Raw genomic sequence first — 22715 nt, 5'->3', positions numbered from 1 at the left:
TCCTGCCGCTGCTCCACAGCTCCCCTCCCCCTCCCCCACTGGCTTTCTGGACAATGACTTGTGTATAAGCTGAGGGGGGCCTTTTCGGCACAAAAAATGTGCTGAAAATCTCGTCTTATACACAAGTATATATACGGTACCTGTATATTTAAAAATTGTCACAGGCAATCAAAAAAAAAAAATCCGGCCTCCTTCCACCCCTTAATAGCCGGCCAACTCACACCTTATTCCTCATAGCCCATGTCATTGCTGTCATGAATATGAGGAATTTCAATTACCGTATATACATCTCATATGCATCTCCATTGTCCAGGTGCGGCAGCACTTCCTGTGCTGAGGGGTCACGAGGTACGGCTCATTAAGGTAATGAATATGCGCTCCATGCCTCTTGTTACCTTAATGAGCAGTACCACGTGACCGCTCAGCACAGGAAGTGCTGCCACATCGGGTCAACCGAGATGCAGGGACGTTCAGCGACGGTGCGTGGAGGATGAGTATGATGTCACAGCCGCCGGCTCCTGCCGTTGGTCCGCCGCTCCCCTCCCCCGCTAGCTTTCTCGACAATGACTTGTTTATAAGCTGAAGGGGGTGTTTTCAGCACAAAAAAATGTGCTGAAAATCTCGGCTTATACAGGAGTATATACTGTACCTGTATAGTTAAAAATTGTCACAGGCATTAAAAAAAAAAAAAAAAAATCTGGCCTCCTTCCACCCCTTAATAGCCGGCCAATTCACACCTTAATCCTCATAGGTCATGTCATTGCTGTCATGAATATAAGGAAAATAAATTACCTGAATATTTAAAAATTGTCACAGGCATTAAAAAAAAAAAATCCGGCCTCCTTCCACCCCTTAATAGCCGGCCAACTCACACCTTATTCCTCATAGCCCATGTCATTGCTGTCATGAATATGAGGAATATAAATTACCGTATATACTCGAGTATAAGCCGACCCAAGTATAAGCCGAGGCATCTAATCTTGCCACGGAAAACTGGGTACGCTTATTGACTTGAGCATAAGCCGGGTATGTATTGTCCCCTCATCCCTGTCCTGCTCTGCATGGCTCCCTCCTTCCTGTCCTGCTCTGTGTGGCTTCCCCTGTTATGTTCTGCTCTGTGTGGCTCCCCCTGTTGTATACATGGCTCCCCCGGTCCCCTCGTTGTATGCATGGCTCTCCCCTGTCCCATCTTGTATGCATGGCTCAGCTTCCCCATACCATCCTTGCATGCATGGCTGGGCTCCCCATCTCATCCTTGTATGCATGCCTCCCCGCGTCATACTCACCATCTTCACATCGTCGCTGCACGTCCCTACACGTCCCTACATCTCCATTGTCCAGGTGCGGCTGCGCTTCCTGTGCTGAGCGGTCACGTGGTACCGCTCATTAAGGTAATGAATATGCGCTCAATGCCTATGGGAGTGGAGACTCGTGCATATTTATTACCTTGATGAGTTGTACCACGTGACCGCTCAGCACAGGAAGCGCTGCCACATCGGGACAACGGAGATGCAGGGACATTCAGCAACGGCGCGAGGAGGGAGATGAGAGTCACAGCCACCGGCTCCTGTCGCTGCTCCACAGCTCCCCTCCCCCACTGGCTTTCTGGACAATGACTTGTGTATAAGCTGAGGGGTGTTTTCGGCACAAAAAAATGTGCTGAAAATCTCGTCTTATACACGAGTATATACGGTACCTGTATATTTAAAAATTGTCACAGGCAATCAAAAAAAAAAAAAATCCGGCCTCCTTCCACCCCTTAATAGCCGGCCAACTCACACCTTATTCCTCATAGCCCATGTCATTGCTGTCATGAACATGAGGAATTTCAATTACCGGTATATTTAAAGATTGTCATAGGCATTAAAAAAAAAATCCGGCCTCCTTCCGCCCCTTAATAGCCGGCCTGTCACGCACCTTTTATTTCCTTTCCGCCCAGGACAGCACCATAAGCTGCTGCTATTCTGGGTGAGAGGAAATGCAGTCACCGGTAACAAATGCCTATGACTGAGGTGAAGTGCGGGTGTTTTTGCACTTCTACTTACCCAGCATCTCCTGGCTCCTCCATCTTGCTGGGTCCATCTTCACTCCTGTCCTGTTGTTCTTCTTCCAGGCTCAGGAGGACGCCATCTCTGATGACACATGAGCTGGTGTCTTATCGAGGGTTTTCTAGCTGATAAATGAAAACCCTCTAAATTTGGCTTGTTTGTCTGGGGGGATTGATGACTTTGTGGCCTCTGCTGCTTCCAGTTTGCCTAGATGGAACCTTTTGAGGCGGTGATGAGGTTTAGATGGCTGGATGAAACACAACAGAAGATTAGTACTTGAGGATGATGACTTATCACATTATATATAGTCACATAATCTTTGCTTTTCATTTGTGTATATTTTATTCCCAAGTGATCTTACATATTGGTTTTCTTGTCAATGTACTGCAGTCAGCATGAGAATCAATGCAGCAATTTACTATGTTTGGTTTATTACTAGTAATGAGCGAGTATACTCGTTACTCGGGTTTCCCTGAGCATGCTCGGGTGGTCTCCGAGTATTTCAGCATGCTCGGAGGTTTCGTTTTCGTCGCTCACCTGCATGCTTTGTGACTGCTAGACAGCCTGAATACATGTGGGGGTTGCCTGTTTGTTAGGGAATCCCCACATGTATTCAGCCTGTCTAGCAGCTGCAAATCATGCAGCTAAGCTACGGTGACGAAAATTAAATCTCCGAGCATGCCAAAATACGCAGAGACCACCCGAGTAACGAGTATACGCGCTCATCACCATTTATTACCTAATCATTACAAGGAGAATGGCCTTTAATAATATTTGGTGCTTGAATAGTTTTAAGGAGAGATAAATAAATCTATCAATAGGATTTTGCTAGCTCATCTGAGAGCAGCCTGAGATAGGTAAAGAGACCCTGAATCCAACGATGTATCACTCAGGCTATGTGCCCACGATCCGGAAGTAGCAGCGTTTTGGATGGATGCAGCGTATTTTCACTGCTCCCAAAACGCTGCGTTCTATTGTAAATCTGCACGTGTTCACTGAACAGAGAAATTCACATGCTGCAGTCCTGAAAGACGCACAACATGTCAGTTTCCGCGGGTGATATGTAGGTGAACATACACGCATTTCTAGAAATCCCATACACTATGCTGTAGCATCTGGCCGCTGCGGTTTTGACACTGCACAAATAAACAATGTCGAAATTGCAGCAATTCCTGATCGTGGGCACATACCCTAAGTTCTGAGCCAGAGTCATTAGATTTAGCAATGCAGCAGAGCTGAAAATCTACCCCCGACCACACCAGGCTCTGTATGTACATAGTTTATTGACAGTGAACTGTTTATCACTGGAGGGGGTGGAGTCGGAGTAAGGTAACAGCACACAGCCTGACATGTGACACATCATTGAAATCTGTGTTTAACCCCTTCCTCATGCTGTACTCAGATTGCATACAAAATACTTGCTGACAGAATCCCTTTAACCCCTTTCCAACATTGGGGGTAGTAGTACGCATATGTCTGACTCCCCCTGTTTCCTGCAGCCACCAGCACCTTTCCAGGAACATGACAGCTGTTTTGTTTTTTTTCTTCACAACGTAAATAAAAAAGAACCATGTTTGGTGTCAGAGAACTCGTAATGACCTGCAGAATCATAATGGCAGGTCAGTTTTAGCATTTTGTGAACATGGTACACAAAAACAAAACACCGCACTTGAATTTTTTTTTAACCATTTTCCAGCATATGATATGTTAAAATCAATGGCGTCCTTCAAAAATACAACTTGCCCCGCAAAAAGCAAGCCCTCGCATGGCCATATTGACCTAAAAAAAGTTATGGCTCTGGGAAGAAAGGGAGCAAAAACGAAAATGGAAAATGGCCTGGGGTTAAGGGGTTAAAAAGTTGTCAGCTGCGCCTTTCCTGGTAAGCCCCTCCTACTTCTTCCAATTTTTTGGAAAATTAGCTAGTGTTGGATAAGAACAAAGTTTTGGCTACTGTGTCATTTTTTTTAACCCCATAAATAGATACATTCCTGCACTAAGTACAAATTTCACCCGGCCCTGAATACAATGTCTGTAATGTTACTTACTCCAGGGATGTGTGGTGGGGGCATCTGAAGGGCTTCCACGGAGACCCAGTCAATATCCTGGAAAAAGGGATGAGCTCTGATGTTTCTGTGGACCCCTAAGCGCTTGGCGGGATCTTTCTGGAGGAGCTGGAAGTGAGAAATTTGCTTAATTGTCAGGATGCAATCAGAGCAAGTAAAAAATCTGATAACACTGACAACAGGACAATTTTACTGAACTCCTGTAGAGCAACATTAGATCTTAGGTCCATCTGACTGTAGACCACCAGCAGATCCATGACAGCAAGGCTCAGTGACTAAACACTTCTACCCAGCAAATCAAGTACTCCTACAGATCCTCAAATGGCTTCTTTGCTGGGTAGAAAGGGAAGAATTAAGAACATTGCCCTGTATCTGTAGCGCTGTGCTCTGTACATTTACCATGGCCGCACATTACTAGTAGTAACTCCAATACCCAATAACAGCATCGTACTCACCTCTCTAATGAGGTCTTCAGCGTCGGAGGAAGATGGATCGAATAGTGCAGGATGGTAAGTGCACTCCCCGGTAACCATTTCATTTATGATGAGGCCAAGCGCGTACCAGTCTACGCCGGCGCCATATTGCTTCCTAGCCAGCATCTGCCACAGAGGAGAGAACAGTTACTAAGTAGGTGACAAGTCAGCACATGAATGTCTCAGTCTCTGTGTTATATCTTTGTGTAATTCTGGGAATTTATAGTCTCCGGGTCACTAAGTAACAAGGTCCGGCTTTCACTCATTTATCGCGCTCTGGGCCCAGGATACTGAGGGCTCATTCAGACATCAGTGATTTTTCTTGAGTTAAAAAAAAATATGGGCCAAATATATTAATTTTTAAATCAGATTTTTAGTTTGGTTAGAGTGTCAGTTTTTACCAGCAGTTTCATCAGATTTTCTTGTATGAATAATAATGATAAAAAAAAGATGCAGGTTTCTCGAGCTTCTCCAATCAGTGTGTGAAAAATGATCTGCATATATATGTGATCTGAGGGCTGTCCAATGTTTTATCTAGACCCAGTCTTGCATTGACGAGACTCTGCAAAAATACATGGACATGTGAACATCTCAGAATCATAGGTACCAGGTTCTATTGGTGAAAAACCTGGTTAGAACATGTGTGTGAAAAGTGATATCTGAATGAGCCTTGTAGTCCCCCTGAAGAGTCATCTATCTTTTCCTTATTGTCCAATTCTGAAGGTTTTTTGGGACCGATTCATCAAGACTGGTGTTTTATTTGTCTTGATACAGAGTCTGTTGGAGTAAGAAGCGTCATTGATGTCTGTTAAAAGAGGCTTTTAAGTTTCCTGAAGAGATGTGCCGACTACTTAATTGTAGTTTTCTGCCTTATCTTCTTACCTTGCATTTTAGGCTATTGGCCAAACGATGCATCGTCCAATCGTTAACCTCAGCGGTGGCCACAGATGGAAGAGGGTCCCTGTGCAAGATCAGTATATGGGATCCACTTTGTGACCTCATTGCTGATTTGAAGATAAAAGTGGGCCTTCTAACCTCTTAGGACCCCGTGTGGCTGCACACACTGCACCCATGATATGTCTGCCCCTGGTTCGGTCAACAGCCATCCAAGCTGACTCTCCCATACACTGGAGTGCTCGTTTGGTCACAATTAGACATGCATGATCGACATCTCTCCCGACCATCAGTCGGCCATCCCCACCCCAGTGCTTTACACTTTACGCTTTAGACTTTCGGTCAAACCCATCAATATCAATGAGTTCTGTCTACACTAGCCTAACGTGTGCAGGGGTCTTTAAGATTTAGTTTTCTCTAAGGTAATGCACTTGATGTCTTTTTTTGGGGTCGGGGGGCAATTTCACTGAGATTTTTTTGAGGAAGATCCTTTAGAAAAAGCCTGAGTTGTTTTTATCTTGAGGCATCTTTTTTTTTTACAATTTTCTTGTCATTTCGTGAGTGCTTTTTCAACATTATTGAATGGTGACGTATTTTTTCTTTTACATTTTTGCAGCATTTTTGTGGTTTTTTTTAATGCTGTTATCCAGTCTTTTGCTCAATCATGAAGTAACCGTTGGCATTAGCAAAAGCAATGGCACAAGGCTCAAACAAATCGCTTTAATGTTTTCTGGGCACCTTTTCAGCTGAAAAATGCCTTATGAATGGTCAGGTCACTTCTTTTAATCACTTTGCATCTTTGGAAGCCTGAAGTGATTAAAAACCACTCAAAAGACAACATATGAACAGCAAATCGTTTTTACACTGAAATGCAGATGTTTGTTCTTTTCAGTGTTTAGTTAGAGCTTTTTTTCTGGCATACATAACAACATTTTTCCCTCAATCTATCCAGTATATGTTACTAGTCTGAAAAGAGTATGGGGTAGCTAGTAGACCACACTATTCCATCCTTCAATACAGTAAATCATATATTTTAAATGTATACCTTTTTTAACATGGAGGTCTGTGGGTTATGGATACCACTGTTTGGCATCCATCACACGCATTCGTTACAGGGATACAGCTTGAAATTTTCATTAGGTTCTACATATATGTCTGTTAAGCGAATATCTCTATGGTCCATGGGTGATAGATGTCACTATAAGGCATCCATCATAGCTTCCATTTAACACAATTGATACATTTTACTGGCCCATACAAAGAGAAACAGAATATTTTGAACCGACACTTAGGTTTTCCATGAAAACATTTAAAGAAGTTTTCCAACTTGTAGAAATGTAGTAAGATTAACTAGCAATATTGTAAAATAACAAAATCATCACTTTTCATTTCTCCTACTGCAGTGCTCCCAGTCTTCATTTAGACGGAGGTGGCAATTCACCACTGCAGCCAATCAGTGGGTCATATGCCATACAACAGGCATCACTGCTCTGTGATGTGAGCCATGATACCAGCAATTCAGCACTGACTGGTTGGAGTGCTCAGGTCCCGCAAAGTCTGGGAGCGCTGCAAAAATGTTACCGTTGGATCGATTGGGAAGAGAGTGAGTAGTGATGATTTTCTTATTTTATAATTTCAGCAGCCACAATTTTTCTACAAGTTGGATGACTCCATTAATAACACTACACACAAAAAAAATCATTAATACATCAGTCAGCAAGATAGTTTTCTTCTCACCTCTGGAGCCATAAATTCCCTAGTTCCAACATATTTGGTGGCTGTGCGGTCTCCAAGCATGTTCTCCAGTGCGAGACCGAAATCCGTGATCTTAATGTGCCCCGTGTCAGCCACCAGGATGTTCTCGGGCTTGAGATCTCTGTGGATAATGCCCTTCGAGTGGAGAAACTGGATGCCACACACGAGCTCCGCGGCATAGAATCTGTCAGAAAAGAAGATGAAAGAAGGTAAGAATAACACAAGGAATTTTTAGAAATTCACATGAGTCAGTAGACTGCTATCTCTTTAAGGTCCCTGCTTGATGAGAACAGCCAGACACTTAACCTGTACATCCAGCAACATGAGTAGAGCCTGGAGAGCCTGTTTGGTGGGCTCTCCATGTATGTGTTATGACTGTCACACAGTCGCGACACATGCAGCTGTGGAGCCGAACAGCTGATCAGCCGGAGAGCTCCGTGTATCCGGGTTCCCGCTGTAGCTTATTCGGTAAGCACTATAGCTAGCCGAATAAGCAGGGACCTGGACATATTCGCTCATCTCTAAACATAAGTGCTAAAGCAACAACTTCAGAGAAGGTCACTGCCGATTTGGGACCTGCACCACCATCAATAGACAGTGGGCGGTTAGGAAAGGAATGTATTGTATTGTTATGGGAAAAAAAACACATAAGTATTATAGGAAAAATGTGAAGTATCGTATCCTCATGATGGAGCTCTGAGAACTGTAGGTTATTATTTGCAATTTACTTTACCTAAGCTAAAATTTAAAGCTATACCTAATTTCCCACGGGATCAATAAAGTGTATCGTATCGTATCGTACCTTGCGCTGGGGATGTCAAGCCGCCCTTTCATCTCCAGAAAGTCAAAGAAGTCCCCGCAGCTCATGAATTCCAGCCCAAGTAGAACAAGCATCTATAGAAATAAAAGAGAGAAGACTTTTGCATTGATTCATCAAGACTGACATTTTTCACTCCGTTTTTGATGAGCAGGTGGAATGGAGTTCTCATTTGTTAAGAGACACATGTTCTTAATGAATCAGGCCAGTGTCTTCGTGTGCACCTCGCAACAAATCCTACTCCTGTAGAAAACTGGAGTAAGATTTGTGATGTAAGGGTTGCCACTACTCTTCATGAATTTGATGTCTACACCCGCCTGTGATGCACCAACTTCGCCCACCTTAGTGGAGTTGGGTGAAAATAGCGTGAAAATGCCAAAAGAGGCAACATTTTTGTGCAGCCTTGTGTTGCACAAAAAATTGAGACTTTTCAAACCCTTTTATGGCATAATTTTGAAATAAAAGCTTTGCTGAATCAGGGCCATAGTTATCAAACTGTCATAACATGTACATATTTAGTACACAGAAGAGATCATTGTCTTCTATACATCTTACACGGTGGCACAGTGGTTAGCACTGCAGCGCTGGAGTCCTGGGTTCAAGCCCCACTAAGGACAACATCTGCAAGGAGTTTGTATGTTCTCCCCATGCTTGTGTGGGTTTCCTCCGGGTACTCAGGTTTCCTCCCACATTCTAAAGACATACTAATAAGGAATTTAGATTGTGAGCCCCATCGGGGACAGGGATGATAATGTGTGCAAACTGTAAAGCACTGCGGAATATGTTAGCGCTATATAAAGATTATTATTATTTATCTTTAGACATTTTTTCATGATCATCTGAAGTCTGCGTTGTCTTAACCCAAACATTAAGCTTTTTTTGTTGGAGGAAACCGTAAAGAAGACTTTGTTATATTTGTTATATAAAATGCATTTGTGATTATTTTATACAGTATACAACAGGAATGTTTGTGTTGCTTAGGGGGACATTTAATAAGGAGAAATAAGACACTACTGTACCTTGGTCTGGAATGCAAAGTCTGCATGGACAAGGAAGGGGCTCCCAGATGCCAGCTGTAAGACTCGGCGCTCCACCATCACATAGGCCTCATCACCAGAAGCGAGCAGGGATCTCTTGCTGATGATCTTAACAGCATACTTCTGTTGGTTAGAAGTGTCTTCCGCCAGCACAACTTTTCCAAAACTTCCCTGCCCGAGCACATGATGGAATAATAATCTCTTTCTGATGTTATGTGAGATTGCGCTTCTAGGGCAGGTTGGCCGCACACTGCTGTCCTCTATCAGAGTGAAAAATAAGAGAGAGTGAGAAGACATTTACATTTACTGCACACTGTTTACACGGCGTGGATAGAAAAAAGTCATAAACATCTACAAAAGAGTTACATCCTATGTATAAAAATGAAATGGGTATTAAAGGGAATATGTCAGTAGGATCGTCCGTCCTAAGCCGTCTATATGGGCATTAAGGTCATAGGAAACTGAATAAAATGATACCTTGATATCAGTGATCCAATGTCTTATTCCAGCAAAATCCATTTTTTTCTTATATTTAAATACGTTTATGGGCCAGACTCTGATCTGCATGGGAATCTGCCTCCAGAGCTTATTTTCCATGAAGGGGAAGTTACCAGTGTGATGTGTAATGGCTGCTCTCTACTCTTCTGATCTCACTGTAGAGCTGTGTGTGATTGTCACGACACATCTGTTGGGTGACCTTGGACCAGGGGCTCCTTCCCTGTCCCTAACACTAGGGGGTGCCCTAGCTCGGCCTACTTCCTAGGATACTTCTGAAGGTGAAGATTCCAGGGCCTCCACCTCGCAATAATGACACAATAATCCCCCACACTGTAATTCAGCCCCTGAAGACCTGGGTCTAAGCCAAAAATAAAGTAAACATGCATTTTTAAATGAAAAAAATTCCTGCCGTTTACCAGAAAAACATTCAGGCAAACCCACCTTAGGTTCTCCAGAGCGGATTCCAGGGCAATTACTCACGTGCTGATGTAAGCTGGCAACTTCCGACGTTAACCCTTGCAGACGCTGAGCAAGATCTTGAATGCTGTTCATATTGCAGAAATCCGGGAGGTTTTTTTTTTTTTTTTTAAAGGTAGAAGGGGGAAAAGTGACCCTGCACTATGACTAGGCTGAAACCCTGCAATGGAGTGGGTGACCCATTCCTTGCGAATAGACCCACCGACGATCCTAGGTTAATCTCAAGCGAAGATCTATAGATAAGGGGAAGGAAAAAGACCAGCAGCCAGAACTCCACAAGAAAACGGCGGATAGTCACAAACTAAACCGATTCTAACAGAACCTGGCCAACACCAGCGCTAAACTTCTGCTTTATTCATCCTGGTAGCGTGTGGTTTTCAGTCATGGAGGTGGCGCTGGTGTGGTTTCAGCCCCAGTGCTGTGTATAGAGAGAGGCGGCAGTAATCGCGCCCCCGACACTGAATGACAGCAGGCTCTGCATTAGAACCAACTGTCAGTCAGTGATGGCGTTCTGTTACAACTGCCGTGCTCTATAGAGAGCGCGGTGACTGAACCCGCACGGGGGCCACCCTTGTGACTGAAACCCAAACACTACTGGGCGCAATAAGGCTCATTTCATCCCACCAACATAGTCTTAAGTGCCAGTGCCAAACAGGTTCAGAACGCTATTCACCTGCAGATTAACCCTATATATGCAGGTTAATAGAGTTTTTTTTATGTAACAGGTTCCCTTTAAGCTATGGTAAACTGCAAAGAATAAACAGTCACCCAAAACATAACTACAAATTAAATTTTGTTACAGTATTAATATTACGTATTAAACAAAATCCCATTAAAATATGTGGGGAGCATCACATAAAAGATATTTTATGGAAAGCGCATCACATATGGGTAAAATATAATGATCAGTATTGTACAGTAAGTAAAGTGGCAGTGAATTAGACACATAGTATTGATACAGGTAAAATAGTGGTATATAGATATAAAAACACATGTAAATAATATGGCAAGATAAAATAGCATAACATTAACTCAACACAAATATCCAATGTAAAGAAACCATGTGCATGAAGAGAGTCTGACCAGAAGAGTGAACACCCCAGAACTCCAATGTATGTTTTGCCTTAGACTTCTCAAGGAGTACACACATTTTAAATAAATTTTGTTGAATATAATGTAATAAAATTGAATTTGTAGTTATCTTTGACTATTTATTCTTTGTAGGTTTCCATTGTGTTAAAGCTGAAAATACAGAATTGTCAGTTTACAGACTTTTCCAGGAGGAGTCCTATATGGAAGCTGTTTATGGCAGTCTGTGGTACAGACTTTCACATTACATTACAGTTTGAGGGTTCACGATGTAGAATAATCTTGGGAAAAGTCATTATGATTAATAACATTATTGGGGAATTGCTATTGATGTAATTTTAAGCTGCCATTCAGCAAATCATGGGGCAGCTTTATTGTCCCATGTACAAAAGTAGATTTTAATTAATAAATAATGAAAAACTAAAGTAGTTCCACAAATGGATGTGTTTTTTAAAAAAGTGCTCTGATAAATTCATCCAGGTGCTTCTACTGTATCCTGTGTAACTAGCTAAGCGCGACCATGTAGAAATGTACAGCTGATGGTCATACATACATAACTTCTGCTAAGGGGTAGAAGCATAAGTGAATACATTGTATTTATTCCACAGGAAGAGGCTGATATAGCTGCTTCATTGTGTGAATTTGCTCCTTTTCATTGAAGGAGCGCGTGTATCTGCTGCGCCACCGATCCTGTGAGCTCATCATGAGTCAAATCAGTGAAGTACAAGGTCAATGGCCGGACACCGAATCTGAGCACACAGCTTATCATTACAGTGAATGCTGAGGCCTCACTCAGTCTTAGTATGAAGCAGAAAGTCAAGAGTCCAATGCAATAGCATGTATGCTAGGTCCTTAGATGAAAGGAACAAGCAGGGAAAAGGCTAACGTTCATTCTAGGCAGGGCCGGTTTTAGGCAAAGTGGGGCCCTAGGCAAAGTTTAAAATGGGGCCCCAAATGCTAACATATTGCACATCACACAGAAGCATTTCGGTTGTATTTACATGCGCTGAGTTCAGGTCGCTAAACGAGTGTGATCAACAATATTGAAATCGTTCAACGCTTGTTTCCTGGCCTCTTTCCACCGTCTGAGAAAGAATGATGGGGACAGAACAATCACTAATAGATCACTAACAGATCACCATACAGCATCATGTTATCAGCAGCATAACTACAGTTTACATCGGCAATGTGCTGTTGAGAACAAAGATTTGTGTTCCCGCATAAACAATCCAATCACTCGATGAATATGCAGCATTTTGCTTGTTTAGTATAATACACCTCATAATCCTACACATAGTATAATGTGCACCACAGTCCTCCATGTTGTAAAATGCACACCCCATAGTCCTCTATACAGGTCCTTCTCAAAAAATTAGCATATAGTGTTAAATTTCATTATTTACCATAATGTAATGATTACAATTAAACTTTCATATATTATAGATTCATTATCCACCAACTGAAATTTGTCAGGTCTTTTATTGTTTTAATACTGATGATTTTGGCATACAACTCCTGATAACCCAAAAAACCTGTCTCAATAAATTAGCATATCAAGAAAAGGTTCTCTAAATGACCTATTACCCTAATCTTCTGAATCAACTAATTAACTCTAAACACATGCAAAAGATACCTGAGGCTTTTAAAAACTCCCTGCCTGGTTCATTACTCAAAACCCCCATAATGGGTAAGACTAGCGACCTGACAGATGTCAAGAAGGCCATCATTGACACCCTCAAGCAAGAGGGTAAGACCCAGAAAGAAATTTCTCAACAAATAGGCTGTTCCCAGAGTGCTGTATCAAGGCACCTCAATGGTAAGTCTGTTGGAAGGAAACAATGTGGCAGAAAACGCTGTACAACGAGAAGAGGTGACCGGAACCTGAGGAAGCAGTGGACTGAGTCTGGTGTGGAAACATCCAGAGCCACCGTGCACAGGCGTGTGCAGGAAATGGGCTACAGGTGCCGCATTCCCCAGGTAAAGCCACTTTTGAACCATAAACAGCGGCAGAAGCGCCTGACCTGGGCTACAGAGAAGCAGCACTGGACTGTTGCTAAGTGGTCCCAAGTACTTTTTTCTGATGAAAGCAAATTTTGCATGTCATTCGGAAATCAAGGTGCCAGAGTCTGGAGGAAGACTGGGGAGAAGGAAATGCCAAAATGCCTGAAGTCCAGTGTCAAGTACCCACAGTCAGTGATGGTGTGGGGTGCCATGTCAGCTGCTGGTGTTGGTCCACTGTGTTTCATCAAGGGCAGGGACAATGCAGCTAGCTATCAGGAGATTTTGGAGCACTTCATGCTTCCATCGGCTGAAATGCTTTATGGAGATGAAGATTTCATTTTTCAGCACGACCTGGCACCTGCTCACAGTGCCAAAACCACTGGTAAATGGTTTACTGACCATGGTATTACTGTGCTCAATTGGCCTGCCAACTCTCCTGACCTGAACCCCATAGAGAATCTGTGGGATATTGTGAAGAGAAAGTTGAGAGACGCAAGACCCAACACTCTGGATGAGCTTAAGGCCGCTATTGAAGCATCCTGGGCCTCCATAACATCTCAGCAGTGTCACAGGCTGATTGCCTCCATGCCACGCCGCATTGAAGCAGTCATTTCTGCCAAAGGATTCCCGACCAAGTATTGAGTGCATAACTGAACATTATTATTTGATGGTTTTTTTGTTTGGTATTAAAAAACACTTTTATTTGATTGGTCGGGTGAAATATGCTAATTTATTGAGACAGGTTTTTTGGGTTATCAGGAGTTGTATGCCAAAATCATCAGTATTAAAATAATAAAAGACCTGACAAATTTCAGTTGGTGGATAATGAATCTATAGTATATGAAAGTTTAATTGTAAGCATTACATTATGGTAAATAATGAAATGTAACACTATATGCTAATTTTTTGAGAAGGACCTGTATAACATAATGTGCCCCATAGTCATCCATACAGTATAATATACTCCTCAGTCCTCCATATAGTATTATACACTTCCCATAGTCCTCCATATAGTTATATACACTCCTCATAGTCCTCCATATATTAAAATACAATGCTCAGTCCTCCACATGGTATAATACACTCCTCATAGTGCTCCATATAGTATAATGCACCACCATAGTCATCCATGTAGTACAATTCACTTCCCATAGTATAATGCACCCCATAGTTCTTCAGATAGTATAATGTATTCCCCATAGTCCTCGATAGAGTATAATGCAGCCCACATATAGTACAATGCTGCCACCCCAGAGTATAATGTAACCCCCATAGAATATAATGCAGCCCCCCTCATACAGTATAATGTAGCCCCCTCATAAAGTATGATGCAATCATCCCTCATAAAATATAAATACAGTATAATACAGCCCCCCATAGAATATAATGTAGCCCGAATAGAATATAATACAGCCCACCTCCCCATAGAATATAATGCAGCCCCATCAAAGAGTATGATGCGATCCTCCCTAATAAAATCTAACACGGCCCCCATAGAATACAATGTAGCCCCCATTGAATATAATACAGCCCACCTCCCCATAGTATATAATGTAGCCCTCTACAGAATATAATGCAGCCCCCCATAGTATATAACACAGCCTACCCCATAGAATATAATGTACCCCCATAGTATATAACACAGCCACATAGTATATAACACAGCCTCCCCCATAGAATATAATATACCCCCATAGTATATAACACAACTTCCACATAGAATATAATATACCCCCCAATAGTATATAACACAGCCTCCCCCATAGAATATAATATACCCCCCCATAGTATATAGCACAGCCCGCATAGTATATAGCACAGCCCGCATAGTATATAGCACAGCCCGCATAGTATATAGCACAGCCCGTGTAGTATATAGCACAGCTCGCGTAGTATATAGCACAGCCCGCATAGTATATAGCACAGCCCGCATAGTATATAGCACAGCCTACATCTCCCCCCCCAAGAATGGCCCGCAGTCCAGTACTCACTGTTATAGTAAAAAGAAAAAACAACCAATCCTCACCTCACCTTGTGCCCGCGCTGCTCCCTGCTCCTGTCTCAGAGGCTGCACTGCCTGGCACACAATGAGTGCGCAATTATGTCATCGTGCACCCGCAGTGTCAGAGGCAGAGCGGGGAATGATGGGAGAGGGAGTGTCAGCTGATGCTCTCGCCTCCATCATTGCTTTGAACTGTGTCTGCAGACACCGGTATAGTTCAATGCGGCAGCGGCAAGGGAGTCGGCACTGGCGGCAGGCGGGCCCCCCTGCCTCACAGAGCATCATAGCAGCTGCATGATGTGCTACTAGCTGGGGGCCCTAGGCAGCTGCCTTGTCTGCCTGCCCCTAACGCCGGCCCTGACTCTAGGGCGGAGTGACAGCTCAGCTTTTTTTTTGTAATGATAAGCAGTGTGCTCAGTTTAGGTGTCTCGAACTTTTCTGGTTTCACTCATGATGAGATTACAGGAATGGTAAACAGCAGATACACTAATTTGATGAAACAAGTGGGCAGAGACAGGAGCGTGCATCGAAATCATGGGGTCCCATAGCAGATGTCTTAATTGCCCCCCTCCCCTCCACCCTCCCCCCCAAAAAATCAGTAGGATCACAGAAGAGCATATCTCACAACTATGCAACCCTTATAGAGTAATTTTACCTGTATTGAAGCCCTTAGAGTTCCCATGCACTAAGATACCCTTTCCATGGCCATCATAAAGTATGATGCCAAAAATGATTCCCCCGAAACACAGTAAGATACCCAAACAATGAATTGCTCCACATACACGGTATGCTGACCTTACAGCACCCCACCCCCACAAAGTGTGATACCCCCACAGTGACCCCAACACATAGTATAGTGGCCCTAGACACAGCCCTTCACTCAACATGATGGCCTGCACACAGTATAGTGGCACAACCCTCCCCACATTGTGATGGCCCCCACAGAATTCTCCACATATTATAGTGTTCCTCACTAGTTCTACTCACAACATGGACACAATACAACCCTCGACACTGTATAATGGCCCACATTCATTAAAATGGCTCCCACTAGCTCCCCAAACAGTATAATGCCCCCACACACAGCACTCAAAACTGTATAATTGCCCCCACACAGCCCTCCAACCAGTATATAATGGCCCACACACAGACATTTCAAATTTTTCGTATACATATTGCCATTTATGCTCTGGGCATTGGATACAGTAGTCAGAAGATTTTTCTTTGTGTGATATTTCATAACCGTATCTGTGTAAATAAAATCATGTCTGTTCCCCCACTGCTCATATTTTATGGCTGCACCATCTTGTACTACCTCACAACCCTTATGTTTTTAAAGTGTCATTTATGTGTAATAAAATATTTTTTTTATTGTGAAAAAACAAAGTTCCTTTTTTTTATATGATGAATCAGTAATGATTTTGGAGATACTGTATAAATTCAATTGGCCCAATTATCGGATAGTCATTTGTTCAAGGGGTTGGCGACTGGTTTGTTTTTGATGTGCTATTGATGGGGCTCTGACTCCCAGCACCACCACGATCATCTGGTATGTGAGTTGCCACCAGCCAGATGTGCACAGTGTACAGTGATTAATGGCTGCTGCGGGGTTCTGCCGATCAGCTCCTACTCACATCAATAGAAACCTCTCTGCAGTTCCTGGCAGCAGCCACTAAACAATGTACGGCGCTGTGCACTACTTACATCCTGCCAATGGCGGAGTGGATAACAGATGATCAGTGGGGGAGCTGGTGTCAGTCCCCCTCACCTATATGATATTGATGACCTAGCCTACGTATGCTGTGTGATAAAGTGTGATCTTCTTGATAGACTAGTTGAACACAAAGCCACACTTCTGTAATTTATTTACACCTCCTTTCAAGTGAAACAAGAGGAGAAATGATCCAGCTGAAGGCGGAGGTGGTTCAAACTTTGTGATACTTTATTGGACAACTGAAACAGTATAACGTTCTTCAGAAAAATCTCTGCATAGCAAACACCTGGCACACCAGTGAGGACGATCAACGCATTTCAACTAAGGAGTCTTACTCATGATCTTAGATTTCTCCTCTTGTTTCTATTTGGTGTGGGCGCTCACCCCGATCCGTGCTGGGCATTGGCAGGTCTGGGGATTTCTCTGAAGACCGGTAAGCTGACTACATTTTTCTTTTTCCTTTCAAGTGAGGCCGTAAAAATGTCAATAACACAAATTAATTCAGGCCCATTTAGCCCAGGAAAACTCTCAAACCTCAATCAAAGCCATGAGAAAACCTGGACTGTGAATAGGCCTTTCCACATTTTTATGAGGCGTTAAAGGGAACCTGTCAGCAGGATTGGGCACATTAATCTACAGACGATGTTGGGTCAGCGCTGTTATACTGAATAAAATGATACCTTGGTTGATGAAATCTGTCTTGTGGTTTTGTTGCACTGCCTGCACAGTAGCAGCTCTTGGAGATCGCCGATAGCTGCTATTGTGCAGATGCGGGCTGCACCATCTTGGAGGACATTTTGTTTCTTCTCTAGCAAGATGGCGCTGTCGGTGCCTGCACAATAGCAGCTATCGGATCTCTGTACACACCAGCAGCAGGTGCCATTTTCAAATTGCCTTTTTTTCCCCATCTCTCAATTAAATAAGCAAAAGGGATTAAGTGCACAGTAAGGGCTTGTTCACACGTTCCTTTTTTTGCTGCGGATTTTTCAGCTGCGGATTTGGAAAAACCGCAGTGCAAAACCGCGGTGGTTTTCACTGCGGTTTTTTGTGCGGTTTCAACTGCGGATTCCACTGCGGGTTTCCAGCTGCACTTTCCTATTGGCACAGGTGGAAAACCGCTGCGGAATCCGCAGAAAGAATTGACATGCTACTTCTTTTTTTCCCGCAGAAAATCCACGCGGATTTTCAAGCGGAAAAACGCAAAGTGGGCACAGCGGTTTTTGTTTTCCATAGGGTAACATTGTACTGTACCCTGCATGGAAAACTGCTGCGGATCCGCAGCTGCAAATCCGCTGCGGATCCGCAGCAAAAACCGCAAAGTGTGAACATAGTCTAAACATGCGATTATGCTGCAGTGCAGGGGCCACGGCTGTCACCTGATTGCAGAAGCGTTTTGTTATTGACATTCATTATGCAAACAGGGGGGCCGGTCAGTGAGGGATCAGTGACCTGTCAGCAGTCTGTATTATGAGTAGCTAAGCAGAGATCCACATACACCAACCCCACCTTACACAAAATGGAAAATAAAGATTAAGAAACAACCACAAGACAGATTTCATCAATCAAGGTATCATTTTATTCAGTATAACGGCGCCGACCTGACACTGTCTGTAGGTTACTGTGCACAATCCTGCTGACAGGTCCCTTTAAAGGGTTTTCATACGCAAAACATTATTTTTCTATTCTGTAAATGTTCCAACTGTACAAATTACACAAAAAGCTATACTCAGCCACTCTTTAAAGTTGATAGGCTGCAGGGGTAACTTCACAGCTACACCATATGTGACGGCTGCAGCCAATCACTAGGCTCAGTGGTATTGTGATGACTGGATCAACATCACCGCTGAAAATCACCTATGATTGGCAGCAGCCATAATGTGCACTGTTGTTATGATGTTTCTGCTAAAATCTGTCACCAAAGAGCAGGGACAGAAACAGTGCAGAGACATCACTGAACCTAGGAAGGATGAGTGCAGCTTCAGTTATCATTTTTACAAGCATTTGGAGTAAAATATGAGATGAGATGGGTGTCTGCTGGGTCATGCAGCAAGTGTTAGAATAGTAGTTCATTGTCTGTTGATGCTTTTCCATCACTTCTCATTGATTGCAATGTAAATTGCACATGTAGCAAAAGATTCATTGGACCCCCATTTTTACAACCATTCGGGTCTTAGTGTCAGACTTCCACCATTAAAACAGTAATGAATGCTTGCAATATACCGGAATAATAGGACTTAATTGACTCTGACGGCGACACCATATGTATAAAGATAAAAAACATGAATATTCATATCACTTCCTGCTATAATTGAATACTGTAATTTTCTGACTATAACATGCCCATCAAATTTTCAGGAGGACAATAGGAAAAAAATGAAATGCGTTAATTGGGGATCCGTTTAACAGTCCAAATTCAGCTTACCGACGATGGAGCGGCAGTGGAATGGGGTCACAGGAGGTGCTCGGAAGTGTGACACTGTGGAGTCCCATCCCAGATTGTAGAGGGAGGTGTTCAGCGATGCTTGGTGGTGCGGGGGCTCCGTCGATATTTTGTGAAAGCCCGGAGCACCTGCTCTTCTATGGGTTTAATGTTGTGGACTCTGGGAAAATGGCTGCAGGAGGCGGCAACATGCGCAGGTATTGATTTCAGGAAACAAAATGTGACGCCTCTGGTGGCCATTTTCCCAGAATCCACCGCATTGAAACCATTGAAGTGCAAAGTCTCCGTAGTTTCATAAAACATCAGTGGAGTCCACGCACCTCCGAACACCCCCTTGTACCAACCTGACCCCCCCCGGTAAGCTATATTCGGTCTATAAGACGCACCCCCATTTTCCTCCCAAATCTGGGTGAAAAAAAAGTACGTTTTATAGTCAGAAAGATGCAGTATTTTATATATTACAACTGTATTATTACACCTGTAATGTAATATTTAGCTAAATCACTGTCTACCATGAAGCTAAGCCATTGGCTGGGCTTCACAAGGACGAATTCACAACTCAATTTACAACTCATCAGCACTCCACAACCATATTCTTTGGTGACCAATAGATGCCACTGTCACTGGAAAAATGATAAAATGTTAATAGTCTTGAAATATGATAAAGTGTTTTCATGTGCAATAGCAGAACTTAAGCAAACTTGGGATCATCATAATTGTCCTAACTCAGAAAATAAATACACAAGATCTCACCAGACAAATTTTTCAATGCCTTATTGTGCAGCACATATAAGCAACCCACCCCCATATTAGCGCGCCACGATTTCCCCAGATATCAGTTTCAAAACATTATTGACCTAGAGATTAACATTATCTTGATATTTATAACTTACATTGTAAAGTAAATGATGAAAATGTAAAACTAAAAAAAAGAATAAATGGCAGAATTGATACTTTTTTTTGCATTTCTCTAAAGAAGTTATTTAGATGTAAATGCAATCAATACATTTAATATATTCCAAAATGGTAACTTAAAAAATACAATTTGTCCCAGAACAAATAAACATTTTATAACTGTGTCAATGGAGATATGAAAAAGTCATGCCTTATGATATTCTGCAAAGAAAAAAGATAAAATAGAATTAGGGCCCAAAATAGTCTGGTCACCAACGAGTAAAGGAAAACCTCCACAATAGTTGATATGATTTGGTTTAAAAAGCACATGAAGTTACCAAAGATATAAATGTATGTGTTAGTCTACCTGAGCCTCTCTGCTGGTCTTCGGTGCTCAGGACGCCTTTGGCTCGTTTGGGCAGTGGATCATTTTTTTTTCCTGAAGAGTTCAAGGTGTGTTTTCTCTTCTTGGCACTTTTTTTCCTCTCTCCATCCACTTGGTTCATCTTCAGATTGGAAGACATCTTCTCAGCTGATCTTGATGTTGTCCTCCTCTTCTTCCTCTTTTGGCTGCTGTTCTTCGATGCCTTCTTATCTTCATTTGATGAGATCAAAGTGGCATTTGTCCTCTTCTTTCCCTTCCTCTGTCGTCCTCTGTCTTCATTCATCTCCATCTCTTTGCTCAGTTCAGGGTTGGCAGACATCTCCTCTACCGTCGCAAGTCAACTCCAACTGTCACTCTCAACTGTCAACTTCCGTTCAAGTGTAATATATACACTTGCCCTGGTCATGTGACCAGTAACTGACCAATAGCTTTCTTCAGTATATTGAATGGGCATATAGGTCAGCATTTTTATACATGGCTTGTATGGGATATGCGCCATTCCACCTTTTCACTTCTTCTTGTATCTGTTGCTTCTTGTTGCATATAAATGGCAGTCATTTTTTAATCCACCTTTTACACCTGAGAAACTCTTACTAAGATTTGCTGTATCTCTCAGATGCTCCTTATTAAATTGCCCCATTTGTAGCATCAGGACATGATAAGAAAGTGGCAACTTGTATTCTGAAAGTGAGAAACACCTGGCACAATTCTAAATGCCGTATGGTAGACGCCATTGATTTCATTTCTTAGAGATGAAATTTGTGATTATAAGAAGTATTTTTACATAATAAAACTGTGCACTATATACACCTGTAAACCATCAGACTTTATTAGAGGGGCTTCAAACTATTTTAGACTTTAAGCCAAATGACTAGGTTCTTGGTCCTTGTCACTCAATATTAACTGCACAGTAGCCCCGAGAGTTACATGTATAGCGGCATGCTGCACGATTGTGTCCAGTAAGATATTGGATGTTCCACGGATACTAGACAAACCTCAGTGTGCGGTATACAGGGGGTACGGCACTGCCGTTATATTCAGCGTTCCCTTTTTTTTTTATTATAGACCAAAAATACAGAAATCACTATATAGATGTGAATGGCAAATTTGAGCCTGGATACCTACCATAAATAATGGGGATACGGCTGCTTTGGGGACCATAGTGGCAATAAACTTCCTTTGCTTACCATAACACTGTAGCTCATAGATAAAGCCCACACTCAATGTGGACATATTTATGCAGAGGCCATTATAAATACTTGTATAATTCATTTCCATTAGTAGCAGCTGTACTCAACCACAATAATAAAATTCATCAAATGTGAAAAACAGCTTAGAAATATGTAATAATTTAACACATTTTAAACAAAAAACTGAATTGTGGTCATTAAGTTAAAACAAGTTGTAGTGTACGTGGCTGAGTTCTCTCTAATGGTATAGAGACCAGTGATTTCTATATATACTCCTTTTGGATGAGAAATGCACTATTTAATATTTAAACTGTTAGTTCCCAAAATCACAATGTTGTCTCATAATAATGTTCATATATGTTTATTTAGGCATGTCAGTATAGCTCTGGGATGTTCCTTCAGGTTGTATTTACCCGTAAATTGCATTTGGATTTGTCCTTCTGTAGTTTTACTGCTCTGGTCAATCATGCAGAGTGCAGCCTCTCTCAGCTGGGTTTCTTCCATCATAGCTCTATTATTCCGCCAGCTCTGACAGAAGATAATCCTCTGCCATATGCATCAACAAAGTGGCATTTGCAGTTTAACATCACTGATTTGGCCACTTCAGGCTTTAAACACAGCTCAGCCCTGTTTTCCTCAGCTCTGCACTGCCTAGTTGGACTCTGCTGGAAACCAGACAACATAACAATTATGTAAAAACACAAAGGCAGCTATATTAATGTAGATGGCAAAAGAATCATTCAGCTGTGTACAGGGCCGTACAGTGAACAGAAGAAAATCATGAATTCTACACTTAGATTAGGTTGATAATATGACAAATATCTGTGGTGGATGCAGCTGAGCTGAGGATAGCAGAGCGGATACATTTATCAGTCAGCCGGATTCAGCACACATCTGACTAATCACCTCAGAGAAGTGCGGCTTGTCAGGAGCTCACA

General features: G+C 42.5%; 1 protein-coding gene across 1 annotated transcript; it reads right to left on the bottom strand.

Moving 5' to 3' along the window:
• Window positions 1–1527: 1527 nt before the first annotated feature.
• LOC143779160 (protein kinase C delta type-like) lies at window positions 1528–20923 on the bottom strand. The gene is made up of 7 exons (XM_077267447.1): window positions 20570–20923; window positions 9070–9347; window positions 8036–8127; window positions 7216–7417; window positions 4567–4710; window positions 4094–4219; window positions 1528–2295 (listed from the first exon to the last, which is right to left on the bottom strand). The coding sequence occupies exons 1-7, from the start codon at window positions 20904–20906 to the stop codon at window positions 2170–2172; spliced, it is 1305 nt and encodes a 434-aa protein (XP_077123562.1). The 5' UTR covers window positions 20907–20923; the 3' UTR covers window positions 1528–2169.
• Window positions 20924–22715: the final 1792 nt, after the last annotated feature.

This window comes from Ranitomeya variabilis, chromosome 1, assembly GCF_051348905.1.
Source record: "Ranitomeya variabilis isolate aRanVar5 chromosome 1, aRanVar5.hap1, whole genome shotgun sequence".
Classification (NCBI taxonomy): Eukaryota; Metazoa; Chordata; class Amphibia; order Anura; family Dendrobatidae; genus Ranitomeya; species Ranitomeya variabilis.
The sequence above is the reverse complement of the archived record's forward strand: the minus strand, read 5'-3'. Positions and strand labels throughout refer to the sequence as shown.

Bases quoted from the DNA above. Each gene is read 5' to 3' on its own strand.
- LOC143779160 (XM_077267447.1), bottom strand. From the start codon at position 20,906: ATGTCTGCCAACCCTGAACTGAGCAAAGAGATGGAGATGAATGAAGAC. The intron at 9,348-20,569 runs GTAGACTAACAC...TCACTCTGATAG, and splicing joins AGACCAGCAGAGAGGCTCAG to AGGACAGCAGTGTGCGGCCA. The intron at 7,418-8,035 runs GTACGATACGAT...CTTTTCTGACAG, and splicing joins CTTGACATCCCCAGCGCAAG to ATTCTATGCCGCGGAGCTCG.